General features: G+C 40.3%; 1 protein-coding gene across 3 annotated transcripts; it reads left to right on the top strand.

Moving 5' to 3' along the window:
* The first annotated feature begins 1,475 nt into the window (after positions 1-1,475).
* Positions 1,476-23,455, top strand: lbx1b (ladybird homeobox 1b). 3 transcript variants are annotated; one of them, XM_088303292.1, is made up of 5 exons: positions 1,494-1,554; positions 19,593-19,683; positions 19,872-20,008; positions 21,962-22,352; positions 22,968-23,455. In XM_088303292.1, the coding sequence occupies exons 4-5, from the start codon at positions 22,028-22,030 to the stop codon at positions 23,453-23,455; spliced, it is 813 nt and encodes a 270-aa protein (XP_088159418.1). In that variant the 5' UTR covers positions 1,494-1,554; positions 19,593-19,683; positions 19,872-20,008; positions 21,962-22,027. The 3 variants fall into 3 exon arrangements, 1 of the variants encoding a protein (XP_088159418.1); XR_015844670.1 differs by lacking the exons at positions 19,593-19,683; positions 19,872-20,008; positions 21,962-22,352; positions 22,968-23,455 and adding exons at positions 9,690-9,824; positions 15,915-16,049; positions 16,139-17,013 and having other exon boundaries at positions 1,492-1,554; XR_015844671.1 differs by lacking the exons at positions 19,593-19,683; positions 19,872-20,008; positions 21,962-22,352; positions 22,968-23,455 and adding exons at positions 15,915-16,049; positions 16,139-17,013 and having other exon boundaries at positions 1,476-1,554.
* Positions 23,456-24,274: the final 819 nt, after the last annotated feature.

Below are 24,274 nucleotides of genomic sequence, written 5' to 3' on the forward strand. Positions count from 1 at the left end.
CAGGACAGCGGGTCGCAGCCAGAGCCGCGCACTCCCCGTCATGGTAGACGGGCCGAGCAGCGCACCGTGGACGTTGTCTTTGCGTGGCTTCGAACGGCTCGCAGTGTGAGCCTGACTCCATTTGGGGTTGTGAATGCAGCCCAGAATTTTGATCATTTTACCGGTCACTTTGGGCAAAAAGTGAAGTGTAGACTTCATGAGCTTGGAAAGGTTGTTTGTTGACTACTTCTGACTATAAGGCACACCCATATAAAAGTCGCAGCAACTCTTTTTGGGGGGAAAAAAAAAAGTCGCTCCAAGCTATAAGCTGCCTTTTTCTATATTGAAACAAAATAATTCTTTACTGCATGTACAGAACGATTTTGGACTGTGAATGCACATAAAGGGACATAAACAGATTCTTAAAAAAGTTCCTTCTAACACGGCAACAACTTTGCTAATTAAAACAGAACAGAACTAAGAGAAAAAAAATCAAGATTTATTTAGCGTATTTTGTGAACTCTAGAGCACCCCTACTGGTGAAAGAGAAATCCACAGAAAAGCAGCATGGTTCAAAATCTAGGAAAAAAGTAAATCGTCAATTTCTACTCTTTCTACTTTTTACTCACATTAATCACCTTGTTTTCTATCCAGAAATTCAGAGGCAGTCTCCTCTAATAGAGCACGAGACTTCCCCTGCAACAGACACTTCTTTTCATTAACCGTAATATATACAGTTTCAGGTGCCTTCCCTCTTCCTGCCTGTATTTATCAAAGAAACATTAGTAGTCTATCAACATCAATTTGCCATCATGAAGCATGGCGCTGCATTCCACTCATGTGTGACCATTATACTAATGAGGTTAATGGTTCAGCTGTGCTTACCATAAGATGGATGCCCCTAGTGGAACCTGTCCCTTTTTTTTTGTAGACGTGTGCTTGGTACTTTTCTTTGCCAGTTCAACAGTATGTAACAATTTTAGCTTGAAATAAATCCTCTTCCATCCATCATTGTGATTGAGATGGTGCGCTCATTTGGAATGATGAGAAAACAATATTCTTGCCTTCTTGACCCTGGGTCACCTTCTATGGTAGTACCACATTTGAAGAGCAGCCAACTTCTCTTTTGTTTTAGTGCAAATGTTAAAACGTGTTTCAATGTTTGAAAGAAGTATACACACCACACACACTGTACATTATTGTTAATTTCATTAACGAAAATTAGATAAGAGTATTTTCGTCATCGCACATTTTTCACGGATGGAAACTAGACTATGTGGCATACATTCATATTCAATATTATTGTATTTGGAATTGTATTGTTTCCACAGATATTTTGTTTGGATTACTACTGCAAGCCATGTTAAGAGGGTGATAGTTTCATGTTATTGCGAGGGAAATTATTGAAAATTAGTTGCAATGACTAACTTTGACCGCTAGAGGACAGCGTTCGCTGCTTTGCGTGTGTGGCAAAATGGGACCCTCGCATTCTCGAGCGAAGAAGAGCTACACGTAAACTGGAAACAGCAGTACAGAGCGAACGTCGTTTATAAATGTTAATATTTTGTGTTTCAGGTAAGACCATCGAGATCGAATACCATATATTGATGTGTAAATGTGTTTAGTGATAGTAAGTGTGATATATTGAAAGTAAGTGTTTACTGACGCTTTTCGTTCGAGACGTAACTTTGTAATTAAAGTAGTCGAACAGGTTGCCGTTGAAATAGCGAGAGTGTCGTGTACAATGCTGTGAAGTTTGTTTGTATTGAATACATGTGTAAGTTTGAGGCGTTGTGTATATGATACATATGTGAAGTATTTTTGCATTGAATGCATGTGTAAGTTTATTGAGGCTTTGTATTGAGTGAAATATTGGTTAAATCATTTCTATTAGCCTGGCATTCTAGAGCGAAGAAGAGCTACACATAAGATATTAACAGCAGTACAAAGCAAACGTTGTTTATAAATGTTAATATTTTGTGTTTCAGCAACCCAAAATAAAAGCCTTCAAAATTTAATGTGTAGCGACAGATTGATAAAGACAAGTCATTCTGCACCAGGCTACAACTACACTAAAATCTTTATTAATAAACCATAACTGGGACATAATCAATGTGCATTTTCGTGGCCTAATGAAGACGAGACGAAAACGTAGTTCATTACGTAAAGACTCGGGTAACAATTAGGGATATTTTAGTTCACGAGCAAACACCAGGCGAAAATAGCTAATAATGTATAAAATATATAATATAATTTATATGGGTTTTTTTGGGCATTGATTACGACTCTATCGATCAAGTTCCTCGCGATTCACGGCAAAATGACCTCACGCCAGAATGTGGCGAGCTGTCGATCTCGGTAAAATGAATAAATAATAAAAGTAATAATGATAAATACTGTGTTAAACTGAAGCAAAAAAAACAACGTTTAATTTTAGTCCAAGGAAATTGTTTTTTGTTTTTTTTAAATATCTCATTGAAAGTAATCAGGTTAGATTACTTTAACCTTATAATAAAAAAATATTATGATACTAGCTGTATTTTTTTAATACAGGTAACTTTGTCACTGTATCAGAATACATTTGTAAATAACCCCCCCAGCACTTGATACAACAAATTAGAGGACACATTCCTGTACAGAAGAACAGAAAAACACACACCTATTAGTCGTTACTGGTAGCGTAATCGAATCTGAAACAAGCCAATCTAATTTATACTTTAGCAACACTTTCGGAAAAAAAAGAAAAGAAAAGAAAACAAGAGCTTGTCATTCAGAGTTATACGTTCCCAGCGTCGCATTGTCCAGAGTTATCTTTGAACTTCCCAAACTAATGTGATGAACTAATGACTTCTTGTAGGCTATTACGAGAGGGCAGATTACTGGTGTCTATTTTTTGCTAATTACAAATGGTAAAACCAGTGAAGCCTTTTATAAGCTAGGATACCGTTTATGCCCTGCCACATGCTATTCCGTCTAAAAGTGAAATAACCCTCAGGAATGAGATCGCACCATTTCTTTAACAGATGGGACACAACAGCCATCTGTATTGTTTTAGATGCATTTAGGTGGAAAAATTGTTTGTCTCTGTACCTGTTCAGCCACTTTAAAACAACACACAGAACGTTAAGAGATACGAGCCCCGCCGTTCGAACAAAGTGAGCGGCGAGCTAATAAACGTTCCTGTTATTGATTTTAACATCTTGACATAAAGCGTTACGAGGCCTCAGATTTGTTTGTTTTCTTCGGTTTTATTTCTAATTTCAATTTCAACATCCGCATTGTTACTGTGTGCCAATGCTTGTTTGCACACAAGCCCAAAACCACAGTATTGCTTCTTAATTAGATTTACAGGATATTAAAAACACAGTAGGTGCTCCTAAACGATGATCATTGGAGACGGTGCTGAAATAGCAGGCTATCATAAGTCTTTTTTATAACACGACTTGAACTGTAACAGTATCTGTTTTTGTTTTTATAAATGTATTCAATTACCCCCACCAATCTCGGAAAACATGACAAATGTCAAATTAGGAGTGCGCATTTGCAAACGCACGGCGGTGACTCTTATCAATTTTACCATCTTCAGAATGGCGCTTTAATGAACAAAACAAAGTTGGGCTCATTTGCGGTTAATGCAGTCAAATGCTTTTTCTCAGTGGGTGCTGCCCAATAATCTGAGGAGAGGAAGGGCACCGGGTCTCTGGAGGGTTACAACTTTAATTGGATGAGCTCAAACTCCTTTTTCCCAATTCCAAATGTAAACAAGGCGTGTCATGGCACATCTAATGACAAATGAACAAAGCTAATAAAAACGCTCTTTTCCCCATTTATTTCCTTTTTTGACTTCATCCCAGAAGGCACATCGTCACATATTGTGCTGCTTTGTCATACAGATGATATTAAGAAAGAGCATTTAACAGACTTGAGTGAAAGGCACAATCCCCCCGAAGGCCCATCTTCAGGAAATGACTAAAACTAAAGATGAATTGTTATTAATAAGAATTCGTTCGGCTCATTTTCACATTAGTCGCAAACAATTAAGTGGTTTTAACAAATGCAAAATATATATCAAAAATACATCCGCTAGTAAAATGTTGTTTGCATTTGCTGATTATGCTTTGTTGTTATTTTTTTTCATTTATTTATTTTTGGTACTAGTTATTCAGGGAATAAATAAGCATTTTATAAGAAATGATTTTATTTTATTTTATTTGATAGAAAATGGAGAGCATAATGTTTTTTTATTTCTGAATAATTTCTCTTTACTGTATGAATGCATGTCGTACAGTAATGTACATTTACGCATTGCAGTTTTCCAGTTGGCCTTGAACGCCTCGCGGTCTCCCAGTCTACATATGGGCGATTATATCGGGCCTTTAAATTTGTTTCCTTGTACCTCAGCGAATGTGTTGAGTAGCTGAGCTAGAGACTGCTGAGCTAGTCAGTTAGCTTAGCCGACCCTTGGGCCTTTAAAGCTGCTGAGCACAGCACAGCACACACGCACAAACACACTCACATGCACGTTGGGCCCTGAAAACACATAAAAAGTTTTCAACCCCCGGACACCCGTGTGTATGAAGGGCTCTATCTCAGCTGAGTAGTTTAACAAGACTTGTATCAACGTCTCAAGGCTGTGAAATACGCAACTGACACACAACCACTTGCTCGGAAATTGAAAAAAAAAACAAAAAAGGTGCTCCATAAAGTTCACGCTGGTGCTGAGTTTATTGGCTCGGGTAGGATCAGAAACGCGTGGCCAATGGGAGCACCAGCTCACAGACGGCATATTAATTCACCGCTCTTCGTTACAACCTCCGCATGCGCTAAAGACGGTAATCCTAAATCATTTCTTCGTGCTGCATCGGCACTTTGACTTTTTCTTAAGATACTTGACAACAATAGTCGCCCCTGGGCCGCTGCGGTCCTGGAAAAAAAAAATAACTAAATTAAAAAAATAAATGAAAAAAAAAAACTGAACATACACGGCTCCAATTTGCAATTCATACACATTTGGGGGAATGTTTAATTCCATGGCTGTTATTCAACTCAGTTCATTAATTAAAGAAAAAACATGAGCATTTTTTTATCTGCATTCCCGCCATCTTTTTGATGAGCTTTCTTCAGGAGTAATTGAGTCCGTTAATTAGACAGAATTAGGCTCTAATTATTCCAAAGGCACAATGCCTGGGGGGTGTAGCAATGGAACCAAATGTGCCATTTTTCACTGTCTTGCCACCCCAACAGCTTTCACTAAATCCCCTCTAACTCTCTTTGATGTCCTCTACACCGCCACTTTCACAGGAAATGGATTGGATATCAGGCCGGCTCATTCTGCCACTCTTTTGACATTTGCGCCGCCTGATTTCCAGACAGTAAATGCATTTCATTACAATGAGGTGTTTTATTTTCTCCTGCCTCGCTCTTTGTGTTATATTCAAGCGGATGGACATCTGTCTTGTTTATGTCCGCTCACTCAGTGGCAGTCCTCGGCTGTATCACGTTTTTATTACTTTAGTTTTAGGTGGTGCTTTGTCACGCTAGGACCTCTCGGATGTAAAAGATACCAGGGTTTTTTCTTTTTTCTTTATTGTAATATTTAAAAGATTACACGTTCATTCAGCAGTTTTAGAAATTGTTTGTAAATCAGTTATTAATGCGAATGTGATTTGTAAATCCCGAACAAGCTGTTGTCAATAAACAATAAGTGGAGGCTCATAAATTGGAAGATTCACTCGCACTTTATAATTCATCTCTCTAATCCTGTGGTCGCTGTGACCAGTTACTGAGCAGATGGGAACATTATTGCAAAATGTAAGAGAGTACAATGGTATATTAAAAAAGATGCCACTGCTACAAATGTACTTTACCGTATTTTCTGGGTTATAAGCCGCTACTTTTTTCCTCGATTTTGAACCATGCGACTAATACACCGGTGTGCCTTTTCTGTAGATTTTTCTCTCACCAGTAGGGGCCGCTCTATAGTTCAGAAAATACGCTAAATAAATCTCGATATTTTTTTTTCTCTCTTGGGTCTGTTCTGTTTTAATGAGCAAAGTTGTTGCCGTGTTAAAAGGCACAGTTTTAACAATCTGTTTATGTACCTTGATGTGCATTCACAGTGCAAAATCGTTCTGTACATGCAGTAAACAACACATTTTCTTCAACATAGAAATTGGATGCATACAAAATCTTTATTCCTTCATTTATGATTTTTTTTTCTGCAACAGTACAAACGACCATGAAGTATGCAATAGGTTTACGTGAGTGTAACTTAAGAAATTGTTTGCCAGTTGGTGCTGGATGTTAACATGATTCTGGAGCGAGCGGCCAGAACTCTTCAAATCCGTACAAGTGTTTGTGCTAATACACTCACACGCACACACGCACAATCAGCTGCTCCAGTCAAAGTCTCGCATGCAGATGTTGAATTGGACAGACCACCCTGAAGCAACGTGGCATTCAGAACCACAAGCCTCAGTGCCGCCAAACACGCCATGATGGATCGGCCCGCGCTCATGCCAGCTAAGACGATTGAGAGACTGATGGCTCCCATTGGTTGAGCTCCAAGTGTTAATGCTTGTTCCCAGATTGTAGCATGAAAAGGCCCTTTAGCTGCTCCTAATACGGTATGACGAGGGAAAACAGAGGACTGATCCCTCTCAAGTCACAAGACGCACGCTCGAAATATACTTACAAAAGTAAAACCAAACGCATCATTCTTTTTTAATTAACTCAAATATTAATATTTTGCAATTTAAAAAGGAAATGAGAGTCAACAAAAGAAGCTTTTTGTCCTCCTTTGGCGTTGTGATTCAAGCGTTCCCTCATGTTCAAGGGTAAAACTGTCGCCCTGTATGAAAAGCGCCATAAACAAAACGTTGTTCAGAGGTGTTTTCCTTTATTTTCCGATGCCAGCATGTTATATGAAATGCCCCCGTCATATTTTTCATGGTGACAGCGTCACGGCTTTCTCTGAGGGGGCACTGCGGTTAGTTTATCCTCAACCGCTGTATTACCCTTTGAATGTCTCTAAGTTAAACTGCGGCTGACAGCTTATCAGTCAATGTAATGCACAATGCCTCGATGTGCGCAAGCCGGGGAGTAATTCAATATCCCAATGATTCAAGGCAAAAAGAGCAAAACAGAGATTTATTCCGCTGAATGGCGGTGAGGAGGGACATTAACGTTGGTGGAGTCGGAGGAAAAATCTATTGCACGCATCAGGCTTCCATTTGGAATTTATACGAATGTTAAATTATGTTTACCAGCAGACAAATGGACAGCTCAAACAAAAAGATGTAAATCTGGAGGATGCCACTGACAGGCAGTAAATATGTCGATATATTTATTGTGTTCACTGCTGGATGCTTTATGGGTTTTGTTTTTTGTTTTTTTTCATACTATACAAAAACGCTTAACATAATACTTCTTAACAGTGTAATATCATTAATTTGTTCCATTTTCAATTGGCAATCGAAAACAAAAAAAAACTAGCAAGTGACTGACTAGGTTGTTACTTTTTTTTTACCCATTACAAAAGAAATGGAAAATATAAAGAATTTCATATTTCATTGGATAAAAAAAAAAAGACCATATTTTCTGGACTATAAGGACGCACCTAAATAAAGCTGCAGTTTTCTATATTGGAAAAAAAAAGAGTTGTTTATTGCATGTACAGAACAATTTTGTACTGTGAATGCACATAAACAGAAAACAGTGCCTTTTAACACGGCAACAATTTTACGAATTAAAACGGAACAGACCCAAGAGAAAAAAAAATTACGATTTATTTAGCGTATTTTCTGAACTATAGAGCGCCCCTAGTGGTGAAAGAAAATTCTACAGAAAAGCTGCATCGTTGTATTCGCCGCATGGTTCAAAATCTAGGGGGGAAAAGTAGCGGCTTATAGTCTGGAAAATACGGTAATTAATAAAACGGCCACAGGTCTGAATTGAAATCTGAATTTTATTTGGTGTACATTTGGTCAGAAAGAACAAAAAAGACATGTTAGCATGTTAGCTGCCACCAGCATTGAGAGGAAAACAAATGTGTGACTCTTAAACAGAGAGATATGACTTCTGTCCAATCACATTATTTTACAGCTGGGTTTGGGCCAAATTTACTTGAAGAAAATCATTTTCAATCTTCTTTCAACCATTGTGCAAGCAATTTTGTGAACAGGAATTAATGGTGGCAGCTAACAAGCTAACAAAGCTTTACTGATTCGCTTCACCAAACTGCCTGCTTACGTAAACATGACCAATTCAATAAGAAAATCCGTCTAAGTCGCTTTTTCATGAGAGATCTGTTTTTCTTTTTAAAATTTAAAAAATAATGAGTCACTTTTTGATTTAGATTTCCAAATTGCACATTGAAAAAGAACAAATGACATGGATTTTTTTTTTCCTTTCTCCATGTTGTGTTATTTGTTTGTCCAGTGTGAGGTTGCGTTTGGTTTGCACCTCTCCGAGGGCACGCTCTCTCACAAGTGGGCCGCTCTTTGAGGTAGCCATGAAATCCCAGTGCCGTAACCTCTGACCTGCGACTAAGCCCGCTCCCAAACAGGTCTGCATAATAAACAGAGAGTATCAGGAAGCATTATCGGTGTGGAGTTATGTTCATGAGACTGCACGCTTGCACCGCTTCACATTCCTCATCTTTTTCCTATCCGCTGCTGCAGCGTGTAATCCAATTCAAAACATTGCCTGCGCCATCGTTCCATGGTCAACCACTAAAAAGTGACAGTGGACCGAAATAGCACACAGAAGTCAATGACACCACATTCCAGACTTCTCCATCACTTCCACACGTGAATTTCTTACATTTTCCTTTTATCTGCGGCACCTTGGAGTTTACGAGCGGGATCAACATTTTCGTCCCGTTGGAACGACCTTGTCCCCTGTCACGATTTTGGACTCAGAGGGAGAATATATCAGAATCGGTTGCTCTCGCACCTGTTCTACCAGATGTATTCACTTCAAGGCCGAGTTATCTATTTTTACTTTTGTTTGACTTCCGAATGAGAGGACTGTCTGTTGGAAACCAATGTCAATAAGAATTGATGAAAAAAAAATGTGACTCTACACGATGGGGAAAAATATATAAATTGACTTGATACCTTGAAAATGTTTTTCGTTCATTGAGTTCCAAAAGGTATGTTTGGCGCAAACATAGCTTTGTAAATAACTAAGAAAACACCATACCTGTGGACAGTCATGCTTTGGGGCTGTTTTTTTTTTTTTTTTTTTCAGTGGGAACTCGGGCCTTAGTCAAGGTGGAGGAAATCATGAACATTCCCAAAGACCAGTCAGAATTTGCACAAAAACTTCAGGCTTCTGCCAGACAGCGAAATAAAAAAATGAAATAAAATAAACAAAATAATAAAAAACAAATAATAATAAATATTATTATTATCATCATCAAAATTATTATTATTATATTGATGTTGGGCGTGAAGAAAGCAAGCTGGTGTGTTCAAATTCTTAAATATACATGTCCATGCACGCTTTGCAGGTGTTTCTGAGCAGAGCAACAAGCTGTGTGGTTCCGGGGAGCAGCTGATGAAACACAGCCGAGCCCCAAAATTTAGTCAGTGATGAACTCCATATAATAAGATTAGCTCAATTCCCTTATCCAAACATCTACAAGTGTTACTGACCTAACCTAAGGCCACCTTTTAGGCTCATGTTCTTTTTTTCTCCACTTTCAGGTCACTTAAAATAATCACAGTTACTCCACCGTGTTTCCAGAGAACTTGCCGCAGAGCATGGTTGGAGGGAAAGCAGATACTCTCTTAATCCAGCTGCTGCCGAAGCATCATTAATTCCCTTGATGAACCTGTAATGTGAGAGCTGGTAACCTGTGAACTTGTCATCCAAAGCACACAATTTGCGATGAATCACCCAAAAAAAAAAAAACAGGCTTATCTCTTACGTGTAATGCACGAGTAGCGAAGTGTCTTTTTTTTTTTCTTGTGGTGGGATATGAGCGTAGTGCGGTCACGGCCGTTAGTGGCGGCATTAGCTGAGTGCTGGAGTCAGTCCGTTTCCTGCCACGCGGGGTTAAGGTGTCACGACTTGAGCTCTGATTGAGTTACGGTCATGCTGCCTCTCAACACGGCTGCCACTCACTTTTGCCAAATAGTCCTTGATGTGGCAATTACACACGCACACACACAAACACACACACTTTTCAAGAAAACCTGAGGTCTTTTACAACTAATGTGTTTTTAAATTGTTTCTTCAGGGCTGTTATACAGTTGGGACACGTTATGAGTGATTGTTCGGCCTGCATATCAAACCGCAGAACGCTACATCCTCTAAATTTAAACTCTAAACGCCTCATAATGAAATTAAAAATGTTCACATTCACTTCACGCTGTTCTTATTTGACAACCAAGAGAGAAACATTTATGCCACCTGTGAGGGATTATATGGAACAGTTGGGATGCCTAACTCTTTCTTGGAGACAATAATTTAAAAGTGGAAATCATTTGTAACTTTTAACTATGTGTGCCTTTTTCATTCTCTTTCCAGCCGTTCATTTCTTGTCAATATATGTTTTTTTTTTTTTTTTTGGTGTGTCTTTTTTGTAATACTTTTTTTGGAGAATACGGTACACTATTTGTTTAGGAGTGGTTCCCTGTGCTTTGGTCCACCTGTTGTTTTTGCTTCCACGTCACCACGCCATCTTCCCCTCGTGACAATGGTAATCCCTTCCAAATTTGTTGGTTAACCTCGGGACCACACCTGTACCTCTATTGGCAATGAATATGGTAACGTTACCTTGGAGCACAGTAATTTGGGTTCCACACTTTTTTTTTTTTTTTTCATATTCATGCGGACGTTGACTTTTTGGTACATAGTAAATTTCATAGAGTGAATTTTACTCTAAAATGACAAAAATTTGAGAGTAAAATATTCAGTGTAAAATTTACTCTTGACAATTTTGAAATCTTCCGCGTAAAATTAACTCTGAGAACAGTAAATTACAGCATATTCACAAAGCAACATTTTCTCGACCATACCACTCAGTTTCTGTGTTCCAAGCCATTTTGTCAGCAGCAAAGGTGGAAAATGTCTCAATGGTGCTACCGCTAAAGAAGTGGTGAGCGGTCAAGGCCTTCACTGCTGGCCTCACAAAATGATCATATTCTTCACATTGATGTCATATATTCTAGTCTTGATTTTTTTAGGTTAGAGTTTTTATCCAATCAGAATTTAGCAAGCTCATGTTGCCAGGTAGATTCCATAATACCAGTAGCACGCACTATTCTTTCCGAGGCCTTCAGATACAGTCTTGCGGGCGTCTGTTCTGTATGAGTGTGATCATGCACCCGCATGCAGTCGAATGATCGAGCGTTCTTCTTTTGATAAAACACCGAATCAGCATGAGTAGAACCATTGATTGGTGATTTAATTCCCAATTCAAATTATCATCCAGGGTCCACACCCAAGGTTGACGTGAGCCTTGAGCTTCGGTGCGACTAAATTATATTCTGCTTCCTATTAGCCTGCCTCAACCCTCTCTTTCTCTTTCACACACAAACACACACACACACACACACACACACTTCCCCCATCTTTCTTCACTGTATACTTCTCTCTCGATGCAGCTCAGGTGCTGATACAAGCAGAAATCTTGCACGCCCCATCGCTCCCAGTGCACATACACTCATACGCATTGAGCACACGAACACGCGCACACAAATACACCCCCTCATCCACCTTCATTCACCGCACCCCTTTGGAAAAGCCGAGGGGAGGCAGCGTAAGTCTCCGCGCTGTTTGCTGTGTTAGCACGGACTCAATATGAAGCACTGGGAACACTGTAGTTTGTTGAGGGACCGTGCAGCTGCAGCGCATATGCGGCGCGGGAAGTGGAAAATAAGAGATTATTACGTTGATGCATGGGCGGCTGTAGTTTTAAGTCAGCCAAGGTTGCGGCCCTTCTCGCCCAATGAGGATAGAGTGGCCAATAAGTACACTATGTCAGTGCAAAGACAGAGAGAGTTGAGGGAGAAGAAGAGTGAGAAGTAGTAAACAAGGACGAAAAGGCAAAGGGGGGAAGAGGAGGAGTGGATTGAGTCTGCTATTGTCTCTGCTTCATCAATATCCTCTTATATAAATGTCAACTGTACAATTTCCCTCATCACTGTTTCACCACCCCACTGGCTTTATCCTCTGGTACAAGGGGAGGGACATCACTCTCTCGCATCTCTTTTTATCGTTTTTCTCCATCCGCACTCCCTAAATCGCTTTCGTCTTTCTCCACCCCCCCACCCCCCTTCCACTCCTTTCTCTCGCATTCCTTCCTTCCTTCCCGCTCTCCGTCTGCTCTTTATCATTCTTTATCTCTCCTTCCCTCTCTCCCTCCTGCCTCTTTGCCTCTCATAGCAATGCGTCACTAGCCTGCCCCCATGAAACAAGTCAATTTTCTGCCAGCTCGGCGGAAGAATAAATCTCCCTGGCGCTGCTCAGAGCGATGGGGATATTTATCTAAGTGGAGTGTGTCCTCCTCGGCTCAACGCCACCGACTCCTCGTCTAAGGCGCTTTTCCAAAGGGGATGGTGGGAGAAATTGCTAAGGAGGGACGGGAACGGTAAAAGAGGTAAATGAAAGGAAAAGGGGGTCTAGCGGAAAACAAAAAAAAAAGCGAGAGAGGGGGAAGCGAAGGAAGAATGGGGAGAATAAGGAGGTGAAAATATGAAAAAGATGGATTGCGAGGGAAGTAAGGGAGGCGCCTGGAACAAAGCCTATAAAGCAGCGCGACAGAGGAGTGAGGAAGGGGCATTAGTCGAGCCTGCTCGGGCTTAAACGGCAGGAACAGGCACAGATGTGGATGAATGGCGGCCATCCTCCTCCGGGCCACACTCTTTTGCGGGAGAGAGGGAGACGCTTGGCTTATTGAGCTCGCTGTGAAAAACGGAGAGAGCTTAAAAAGAGGCGACGAGCAAGGATGAGACTGGAAATGATGACTGACTGATGAGGTGGCTCCTTTGATGGAGAAAAAAAAAAATACGACAGTGCATACAGAAGCATTGAAAAACAGACGCAGCGTTTTACTGATTAGTTGGATAATCAGCATGAGGTGAATATATTCGGACTAGAATTGCATCTCTTACATTTTTAATGCAGAGTGATATTTTGCAGTGTAACAAGTCAGGAGATTTAAAAGGCTTGGGGCAGCAGTGGGGTATTTGTAAAAAAAAGGGGGGGGCAGGGGGGGGGGGGCTCTTTTCTAGCTACCAGCATTAAAGCAAAGTAAATAGCTGTTGTGTCTCATTAGCATTCAATTTTAAAAGGGACTGTTAGTATAATGAATGGCTGTGTTGTTTTCTATGGACTTCGGCCTACCTCAATATTAAGAGGAATAATTCCATTTTTCATGCTAGATAAAGTCCAAGCGAGTAGATCCGTTCCAATTAAAATGGTCAATTTTGCTTATGCGCAACTGGCGCTGTGTAATAACACCATGTTTTGGTCTTAATTACCTACAATAATCATGTGATATAGTGGAAGAAGCTTCTTTGGGGGGAGAATATCAAACTGTATGTAACAAAACACATTAATAAAAAATGATATATATATCTTTTTTTTAAAACACGCCAGGCAGTACTGTACTGTATAAAGTGAGTCTGAGTGTAGTTTTTCACTTTTGGAGTTTCCACTTACATTCTTTTTCTTTTAAATGGAGCACAAAACAGCAATCCCCAAAAGCAAGTTAACGTAACATTAGCATGCCCGTGGATCAAAAAGCTTCGAGTCGTCTCTTCTGAGAAATGTGGAAATTGCTTTTCAATTACGTCAAGGTTAAAGGTTGAGAGCCCAACTCACCCTTCTCGCCTGAGGTTTTCTCTTGTTTATGTTACCACCAATGGTCATTGTTACAGACACGTTTATGGATGATGCCATCAAGTCCCTTTTTGAATTGGCTATAAAATGAATGCTGATTCTGTTGAGTCAGTCGTGCACTTTGCCGAATTGAGTTGTTATTTGAGCTAATATTGGACTGGATATTTCATTGAGTACACCTGCGCAATCGGCTCCAACGCAGAAAAAAAAAAGAATGTAAAGACATTGGTTACAAGCAATTTAAAAAAAGAAACTTGAAAAATCAAATTGATTAAAAATAAATTCAAATTAAATACATTTTTAAGATTTCTTTTGCGTGTGAATTACTAGAGTTGCATCAAAAAGGCTGCCTTTATAGAGAAAATTACAATGCCACACTTTTTAGTACAGACCTCCACTCAAGACTAAACTATCCCAATTTGGATGAGCAAAAAAATTGTACAAATTCAGAAATAGGCCTACCGATGCTTCTTGCAGATCGAGACTTTACATATACCGCATTTATTTGCATTTGTTTTGATGCAATGTTGACCCAGAAAAGGTGTAAAAATCTCAAAAAGATTTTGAGGGTTTTTCCTTGTTATAGCTTTATTTCCCAACAGTATTACAATTTTTGGCAGAAGAATAACACTCTCAAAATGTATTATTCAGTTCAACTTTATTTAAATTAAACGTATAATATCTGTAATATACATCGATTTGTTTTAGAATGCTTTATGCTTCATGTTTTGTTGTTTGACTATTTTATTTCCCACCACCTCCACTCAGTACGGTGCAGTGCATTTCTACACCACGACAAGCCCACAATAATCCACATCCATCCATTTTCGATATGATTTCTCCTTTTTAGGAGGCCATCTCACTAACTCTGGCCAAGAAGCGGGCGTCCACCCTACACAGGGCACATATAAACAACCGTTCACACTCACATTCACCCCAGTAGATCATTTGGAGTTTTCAGTTCAACCTGCATGATTTTGGGAAGATTAGAAGAGGAAAACCTGCGCACGAATGCACAAGGGGACAACGTGTAAAGTGCACTCAGGATTCAAACCCAGAACCTTGCTACAATAAGGAAGACACACTAACCACGACTTCACCATGGTCCCTTCACTCGTTCACTGCCAGCCGAGTAAAAAAAAAAAAAATGTTTTAAAAATTGATCTTGACGTCTTTAGCCGTCAATGGTAGTGAATGAATATTCTAACAAATTTTTAATCGTATAAAATCTCTGACCGTGTCAGGAAAGGCTTTTGCTTTAGACTTTTCACTTTACTTTCTTTCAGACTCTTATTATTATTATTTAATCTCATGGGTGAATACAGTTTTTTTAAATGGATCAAGTCAGAAATAAAATAGTCGAATATCTCACAGTTTCCACTTGACTCCATACATGCAATATTCGACCTGCTTCATATTTAAGGCGGCAATATTCATGTCACTAGATTAGCATGATGAATGCAAGCACTTCATTAAAGACAAATGAAAGCTGTCTTGACACGATTATGGCAAAAACAATAACGGCGCCGTGCAGTGATTGATAATACCGCATGGGGGCTCAATAGCGGTGGGCTTAACCAGGCTTTCCCCGAGGGGGTTTCCTTTGGTATTAGTCAGACAAATCCCTTTGTCAACCTCTCCCCTTGCCATTTTTATTCATAAGCATTTGGCCCTAAGAAAGACATCAAACCTAGAATACAACGAGAGGTCAACATCATCTTTGCGCAATGTTAACCTCTGCATTGATGAAGCTAATTCACATTTCCTCAGTCCAGCCTACGGGGGGTTTCACAGAGAGGGGGGGGGGGGGACCCGAGGGAGGCAGTGTTGTGTGGGGCTATGAATACATTGGTGTGTGTGTGTGTGTGTGTGTGTGTGTGCCTCCATGTGTGTCATCAGCCACTTTGTAGGAGAGCGTCCCTCTTGACCCAGGGCCCTCCACATGGGGTTTGTATTGATAGTGTTTAGTGAAAGGAGGGAGAAAGTGAATGTTGTCCAAAGTGATTGGAATGACAATGGGGGCATATGGTTGCGTGAGTGTTGCTGTATGGTCATGGCAGCCACCATATTCCTCCGCGCAGGGTTGCCAGGTGCTTCATAATCGGACCCACTGAGAGACGACAAATCATACACAAACGCGACAGTCTGGCTCGTGGCTCCTCTTCTTCCTACTGGGTGGGCGTATTACGTTTGCTCCTCACTACCGCTGTTTAGAGGTACAACTCACTATCGTACGCTATGCTGGACCTGATCGTCAGTGGGAATCATTCGTTAGTGTTTTTTTTTTTTTGTTTGTTTTTTTTAGAAGCGCCAAATCCAGATGTCAGCAGCAGCATCATCCCCTTCCACACAAAGGCCCTTCTCATGAATACTCAGCTCCACCCTAATGACTATTCAATACAGTCTTCAGGCTGCAGATGAACGGCCATTCCGCAGCAGCATCTGCTACGGGCCCAAATCGCCAGACGCCAGCCTTGTAAGAGGCTAATTGAAAGACAGAGGCCACCTCTCGGTGTTTGTTTGTATTTATGCGTGTGTGTGGCTGAAAGAAGCGAAACAAGGGGAACACAAGTGTCAAAGGGTGGAGAAAATGAGGAACAGCGAGGGATGGGGAGAAGGAGGACAAAAAAAAAAATTGTAGCCCCCACAGAAAGAACAGCTGACCTCTCAATGTTTGTTCCCAGGCGGCCATATTGGAAAAGCCCAAATGGGCTTTGAATGATCTCAAAGCAATCCTACTTCATGTATGTAATTAGAGTTGAGTCCCTTTTTTTTTAATTCGTGCTTGAATTAGAGAAGCTGCAATTTTGTACATAGAGGCACTTGACATATGTATTGTATAGCATGTGGGGGGAAAAAAGAAACCATAATTAATACAACAGGTGCTGCAGGTAACAATGGGTTGGCTGAACAATAACTTGCGAGGCGTCATATTTCTTTTGTGAAAAAAAAAAAAAAGATACCGCACTAATTTTCCTTCTATTAATACGCCAGACTTGTTTTCCCGCTTTCCACCTCAAGGCATCTTCATTCTACTTTGTAAGTCTTTGCATCAAACAAATAAAAAAAAAAATAGGCTGCGCACACGAAAACTGAAGGATTGCTGTCATAATTCTCTCCAGTTCTCCTCTGGCAGTTTTTACTAGCAAAGGCAGTGAATAATCTTTACCATGCAGGCCATCCCAAATAACACAATCCTTCAGCAATACGGCTTACTGTGTTTTATGTTGAAGTGCAGATGAGAACGAAAAAACATTGAAATGATGCACTGCCGCCGCCGCCGCCGCCGCCGCCGCTGCTGCAGGATAGCTTTCAAATATCGCAGAGAAGAGAATCGCAGGAAAACTGAACAATGTCATCTACATTTACTTGACAGATTATTATCTTATTACCTTAATTTTGTGAAATCCAGAGTAAGAGCCCGATCAAAACCTTGAAGGGTACCCCGAACTGATTTATTACAAAGTTATTGATGACATTGGAGCTGGATTTTAAATCATTAATAAATAAAGACGTTTAATCGTTAAGCATCATTATTTGCTGGCTCACTTGGTATAACTTAAGCAACTGACACAATTTATTATATTTTTTTTTTTCATCTATAATCCTGCCAACACTGTGAATAGCTCCATGCCATTAAGTGTACTATTAAATTACTGTAAATAGTGCGCATCTTTGTTTTAGGCAGAGCAAAATGCAAAATGTCACTCTTGGTGATTTTAGCTCATATATTTCTAATAATCCCTTAAGAACAGTGAGCAAGTCAGGCAGTTAAATCAGGGTGGCCTCATTGGAAAGTGGTGCATCAAATTTTACCTTTACAAGATAACACTTGAATTCATAAACATAATTAAATTAATATTTCTCTGTCAGTGTCTGTTCTATTATCTGCCACTGCTTTGTAAATGGAAAAGAAGCCAAAAAAACAATCATCTCTTGTGTGCAGTGTAGCTCTGCATCACTGCAAACTACAATTACAATAATAAAAATATCCTGATTTAATATCAAATTAGAAATTGCACTATTATCCATTAAGGTTTGATGTAGGACTGTTATGTCTCCTTAGATTATACTACTAAATGAAGGAATCACTCATCAGCAATCAGTGAGTGTACTGCATTGTCACACGTCCTTAATAATTCATTCTTAAAGGAGGTATGATGCTTTCGTTCATGCTTCGCTGACAACTAGAGGACATGCAAGCCCCAAACCACACCAGTATGGTCGGACATGCTGTAACGCCAAGCACGGCTGACGGAGAAAAGTCACCCTCCAGTGTGGGCTTCATGCTCGTTCTGTTCATCACGTCCAAACATTATTGTTAAATATCTATTGGCTGAAGCTATCGCGGCAAAATGCACAACGGTGACTTTGTCCTTCTTCCAGAGAGCCATGAAAAGGTTTCTTTAAAGAGGGAGTAACACTGCATTATGCACTCCCCATGGGGCAACGCCTGTGCTTCTTGTATTTCTTGGGAGTCTGTGCACCTGTTTGTGCTTTTCCTTACATTGGGGGGAAAATGTCCTGACTTGTAATTTATTGACTGTTGTGTTCAGCTGCATTTTTATGTCCCTGTTTATCCATTCAACCGCCTTTCAGGGGGTTTGAAAGATATCCGATCAATTTCATGTCAGATTACGGTGAATCCGCTTAGTGAAAGAATCTTTAAAAAGTAGACGCAGGATATATATCATTAGCCTAATAGCATAATTGTCTGTATTCATTTTTAACTTTGTGTCACAATATCGATAATAAAAAAAAATAAAAAATACTAATGTGCTCGGCAAAAAAATTATGTAGATTCTCCTCGTCATTGTAATCCACAAGGGTTGAATCAAGGCAACTTGGTTCATTTCATTTGTTGATTTTTTTTTAATTTTATATATATATATATATATATATATATATATTATTTTTATTTTTTGGGGGGGGGGGATTTTTGCTTGTTTCCACAAAAAAATGTGACAGAGGCAACTCTGCTATTAGGCTAATGATATTGTTTAGTTTTAGGCCTATACATAATAATTTAACTATTATCAATGATTTTTCCTATCCGACTGCATAAATTGCAATATATCAAAAAATGTTTTTTTTTATTCCAGGAAAAGCAAATATTTATTTTTTCATGAAGATTTTAAGAGATATGCCATGTAAAAATTGGGTTATTAATTTTTAGCCTTCATTTAGTATGGTATATCATATTTAATTGAAATTTTACTGAAAACAATAATATTGCTGTATGTAGCTAGATGACACTTGTAATAGTTGATTAATGTGCAATACTGTCAAAAAAATATTGTATATCCTATGAAGATATATTTGCTCAATATCATCTATTTATCACTAATATTCTTATATTCTGCTGTTTAGATACTCAAAAGTATTCAGTGTTGGAATTCATAAAGGGATTAGATACTTTGGTTGCTTGTAAGATTATGAAAAACAAAACAAAAGTGTTGCCACTGTGATCATGCTTGACAAAAAATGAGGTGAAAAATCCACACCTGAGTGTCTAGACACCACTATAGATTTGAGTGAATTGACCTTGGACAAGGCCGTCGTAAAGGTCACAGTAGCATCCAGTTAAGACAAAAGGTGTGCTGAGAGGCGCAGTGCTCTTACACTGATCGGACTGTTGTTGTGAGCTTCCAGCAGCACTGCCACTGTACTGCACGGCAGGAAAAGGCGGGCCGTCAGGGATTTGTTAGGGGCCTGTTATTACATCTCCAGTCACATAAAATATGGTTGCCTCTCCACAGAGCCGACTGCCAGATAAATCCACTCTCCTCCAATCACACTGGCCCTTGCGAAGAAAGCGCCCAATGGTGCGCCTCAGAGACTGACCCTCTGGTAATGACATGTGATTTATACAGTACATGTTTTATACAGAGAGACACAAGCCGAGTATCACTCTGTCTCTATTTCTTGCTATCTATATATGGTGTGGTGGGAGTTAAGGGGCCTTTGGGAGAGTGGAGATCTGACACCCAACTTTGGGGTCTCACAAAATGGCTACAACGTGGATTGTTCCCCTGCAGCTGTCAACTAACAGCCGCCTAAGCCTGCAGTGGGTGCTGCGTCTCCGTGCATGAGGTCACTAACGCGTTGCAGGATGGAGCTTGGAGCTAACAGACTGCAGTGTGGACGGCCTAAATCAACACCTGGTTGGGAAAAGGTGAAAGGGGAGAGGCTGTGCAGACTACAGAAGCACTGGGAAATGCTACAGACATATTCGATGGTAAACATCAGCTTGGACTGAAAACAAGTCAATTGAGATTACAGAACCAAAAGCATCGGACTGACAAAAAAGGAATTGCGAGAGAAATATATATATATATATATATATATATATATATATATATATATATATATATATATATATATATATATGCTTGGTAATTATGCAATGTATAATGACTTATTTCTTAATTAAAAACAATCACTCCTATAGATAAATATGTCATGGAGTAATACAGCAATAAGCCCAATGAGTTAGTATCAAATTCTCATTTAACATTATTTATAGGTTTTATAATGGAATTATTCTGAGACTTGCATCATGAAAAAAAAATAATCCAAATTTTAAATTTGGTTTGAATTATTGAACAGGGATTGAAATGTGTTGATATAAAACCTGTATTATTCGTTATATATGAACCCCCAAAAGACATTTGTGCATAAACACATTTTGTAAAGCGACAGAAAATAGATCGCCTCGCAACAAAGTATCACAAAAGCAGTTACCTCTGAAATTAAACCTCAAGCGCCTGCAGCAGCAAATAAATCTGACGGGATCTATTATTCTCAACCGAGCAGATTATTGTTATTCCCTTTTGTTTTCTTTTAATCTTCGTTTTAATATTTCCTGTGAAAATAAGAAAAACAACTATTAGCATTCAGACAACAAAATACGGTGTGCGATATTGGAATTAATGCAAACAACATACAATATTTCATTTATAATAATAATAATAATAACAATAATAATAATAATATCAAACCCCGATATAACAATAACGAATCTTTACACCAACACTGTTTTGTTTTGGCAAATAGAACATCATCAAAAAAAAAATGTACACACCAACAAAACACAAACAATGAAATTGAACAATTTGGTGGAAAATTAAAACAGCTCCATGCATATTGTTTTATGTCGAAAATTTACATTTATGATCCCGTTCGAATTGCATTTCGCAAACCTGCGATGCCAATCCTGCACGGCGACGGGACATTTGAGAGAAGATGAAGTATTTCTTGCAAGTAATAAAAACGAAAGCAAAGGGGGGAAAAAAAGAACCCATTGCCTGAATTATGAGCGGGCTTTGGTGATGCTGAGAGGGCCGCATGCTGCTCTCCTCGAGCGCCCCAGAGGAGGCATCATCAGAGCTGATATATGGCTCAGCTCGACTTTACCTTTTACAAAAGAAAGAATCATCCAGCTTTGGTCGAAGGGGTGAAAAAAATAACATCCTAGTGACTAACTGCGACAACTGAAACAAACCTGAGTCCACTCGTCGAATAATCCAACCTCTCTAGAATACAAAAATGAAAGAACGCAAAGTGACGCCATCTGAAAGTGAACTTTTATGCGTAAAAAGGCTTAAATAGGCTATACGGATTGTGATTTCTCTCCCTCTCTCCCGCATGCACCCCCCTCCCGCCTTCTCCACCCCCCCCCTCCCTCCCTCACCTCCCCCCTCATTGACTCCACAAAGCTATTCTCGTAAGTCACCACACGACTAAATTAGACCAAAGATGATATGAGTACAACGCATGATAATTCCGCCGGGCTCCTCCTCCTTCCAGCCATGCATCCTAATTAATGGGACAACCCCCCCCCCCCCCCCCCCCCCCCCAGTCGCAAAAAGCTCCGCGCTGGACTGCAACATAGTCAAAGAGTGAAAGGGAAGAAGGCGAAAGTGCCAGTGGAAATAATTGATTAGCTACCAGTCAATGATAACTTGTTAGTAATCGTCAAGTGTTTGAAGCTCGCCATTTTCACGGAGGCTTCTCGCTGCACCGGACTCAGGAGGAGCACTTTGAAGGCATCCCGTTTTGGAATAAGATTGTCTATCTCCAATCCACCTCTGTTATGTGACTTTTGCCACCTTTCTCCCTTGCATAGCCTCACTCGTTTTAAGAGCTGATTTCCCCCCCCCCCACTCCGACCGAGTCCAACTCACCACCAGTGATGACATCCAAAGAAGTGGCCAAATGTGATGCGGGGGAAAACAGGAGGCGAAGCCCGCTGGACCACTTGCCGCCCCCCGCCAACTCCAACAAGCCGCTGACTCCCTTCAGCATCGAGGACATCCTCAACAAGCCGTCCGTGAAGCGAAGTTACACTATTTGTGGCACGGCTCATCTCATCTCGACCAGCGAGAAGCATCGCGCCTCCAGCCTGCCTCTGGCCAGCCGGGCTCTGCTCACCCAAACCTCGCCGCTGTGCGCTCTGGAAGAGCTGGCCAGCAAAACCTTCAAGGGGCTGGAAGTCAGCGTGCTACAAGCAGCAGAAGGTACGCGCTTCAAATGTGTGATTTTATTTTAAAACAAATGAGCAGAATAAAAATGCAATTCTGGAAAAATATTAAGACATCTGCAAACGGATGCCAACAACCGCAAGTTCAAAACAGCCTCGTTGTTTTTGAAGTCATCCTATTTTTATTTTTTTGTCTGAATGCTAATATATTCTCGCTGAGCCTTGCACATTTGCTGTCGATTTAATATATACTCACTGGTCATAACATTAGGTACACCTGCATCACTACTGGCGTGTGATAAAAGAGAATGCCTCTGAAAGATTAGTACTGAGATTTATTAATCGCATAATTGTGGTTGCTGTTTGCAGTGCACCGCACCAAACTGGGAGAGGTTTGAATCATTTTGGTTACCTCAAGGAGTTGTAGTATTACGAGACGCGAGCTCCCAGTATCATATGAACGACTGCAACCACAATAATCGTTCATGCCAATCAAAATTGAGTTTGGTGACTGTGTAATTAGTCATGCTGCGCATTTAGTGTGGTAATTCCATACATATCCGTAAATTAGTATTTTCTTAAGGCAACAATTGTTTTTTTTTTCTTTGTATTGCTTTGTTTGTTTTTTTTAAATCGTTCCTTTCCTCTGCAGGCCGAGACGGCATGACCCTCTTTGGCCAGAGAACCACCCCGAAGAAGCGTCGAAAGTCCCGCACTGCCTTCACCAATCATCAAATCTACGAGCTGGAAAAGCGCTTCCTGTACCAGAAGTACTTGTCCCCGGCCGACCGGGACCAAATCGCACAGCAGCTCGGCTTGACCAACGCGCAGGTCATCACGTGGTTTCAGAACCGCAGGGCCAAGCTAAAGCGGGACCTGGAGGAGATGAAGGCCGACGTGGAGTCGGCGAAGGCCATCGGCCAAGTCCCCTTGGACAAGCTGGCCAAGCTGGCCGACTTGGAGAAATGCGCCAACGGCACGCTGGGCCATCCGCGAGTCGACTCCCCCACGCGGGGAGGCCAGCAGGAGCTCGATCTCGGCCAGAAAGTGACGAGGTCCCCGCTGTCGCCTTTCTCAGACCACACAACGAGCAAAGAGTGCTCGGAGGACGAGGACGTGGAGATTGACGTGGATGACTGATGGCGCCGCAGCGCGAGAGAGCCAAAAAAAAAAAAGAGAAAAAAAACAATTCATCAAGAAAAAAAAAGACGATGGACACACACCCCGTCGAGGACTTACTTGTATAACTTACTGCTTATATTGTGTACCACTTTTCTCAACATGTACCAAAATGTAATTATACTTTTGTATGGACAAACATCGTGGATAAGCATGGATACACAACATGAAGAAATATGCAGTGGTCATTCACGATGTAACAAACAGTCTTTGCAATCAAAGCAATATGGTCAAAAATGACACATGTAACTTATTATTATTATTATTATTAATTGTTGTTTTTTTTTCCAACGCCAAGCCACATTCACCTCACGGGCGCAGACACTCACACACTCACACACACGCACGCGAACACACGCACACGCTTGCACGCACGCGCGCGCTCACACCACGCGTACACACTTGTTCGTCCCATTACTTTTCAAAGGGCCTCACCGGCTTATGTTTTGCATGCAAATGCATGATTTGATTTTTGATTACGTTTCTATTTATTTGTTTCGTTGTTCCCTACCATTTGTTTATTTTTTATTTAAAAGGTTTGTGTTTCGCGAGCCAACCCCTCTTTTCACCTTGTGCCGCAGTGCATGAAAATTGGGGACTTTTTTTTTCAGGTGATGATGGGTTTTATTTGATGGCGAGACAACTACCTTATATTGCGGTGATTTTTAAGACGTTTTTTTTTATTATTATTATGAATTTGTTTGGATACCGTTTGTTATTATTTGAACACCTGTAAGTGCCTTTCTAAAAATCAGGATTTGAAAAACAATTAATGCACAG

Source organism: Idiotropiscis lumnitzeri, chromosome 8 (genome assembly GCF_059441095.1).
Source record: "Idiotropiscis lumnitzeri isolate Australia: NSW breed Sydney's pygmy pipehorse chromosome 8, RoL_Ilum_1.0, whole genome shotgun sequence".
Taxonomy (NCBI): domain Eukaryota; kingdom Metazoa; phylum Chordata; class Actinopteri; order Syngnathiformes; family Syngnathidae; genus Idiotropiscis; species Idiotropiscis lumnitzeri.

Coding starts and splice junctions, on each gene's coding strand:
- lbx1b (XM_088303292.1), top strand. CDS start 22,028: ATGACATCCAAAGAAGTGGCCAAATGTGATGCGGGGGAAAACAGGAGG. Junction 22,353..22,967: donor CGTGCTACAAGCAGCAGAAG/GTACGCGCTTCA, acceptor TTTCCTCTGCAG/GCCGAGACGGCATGACCCTC.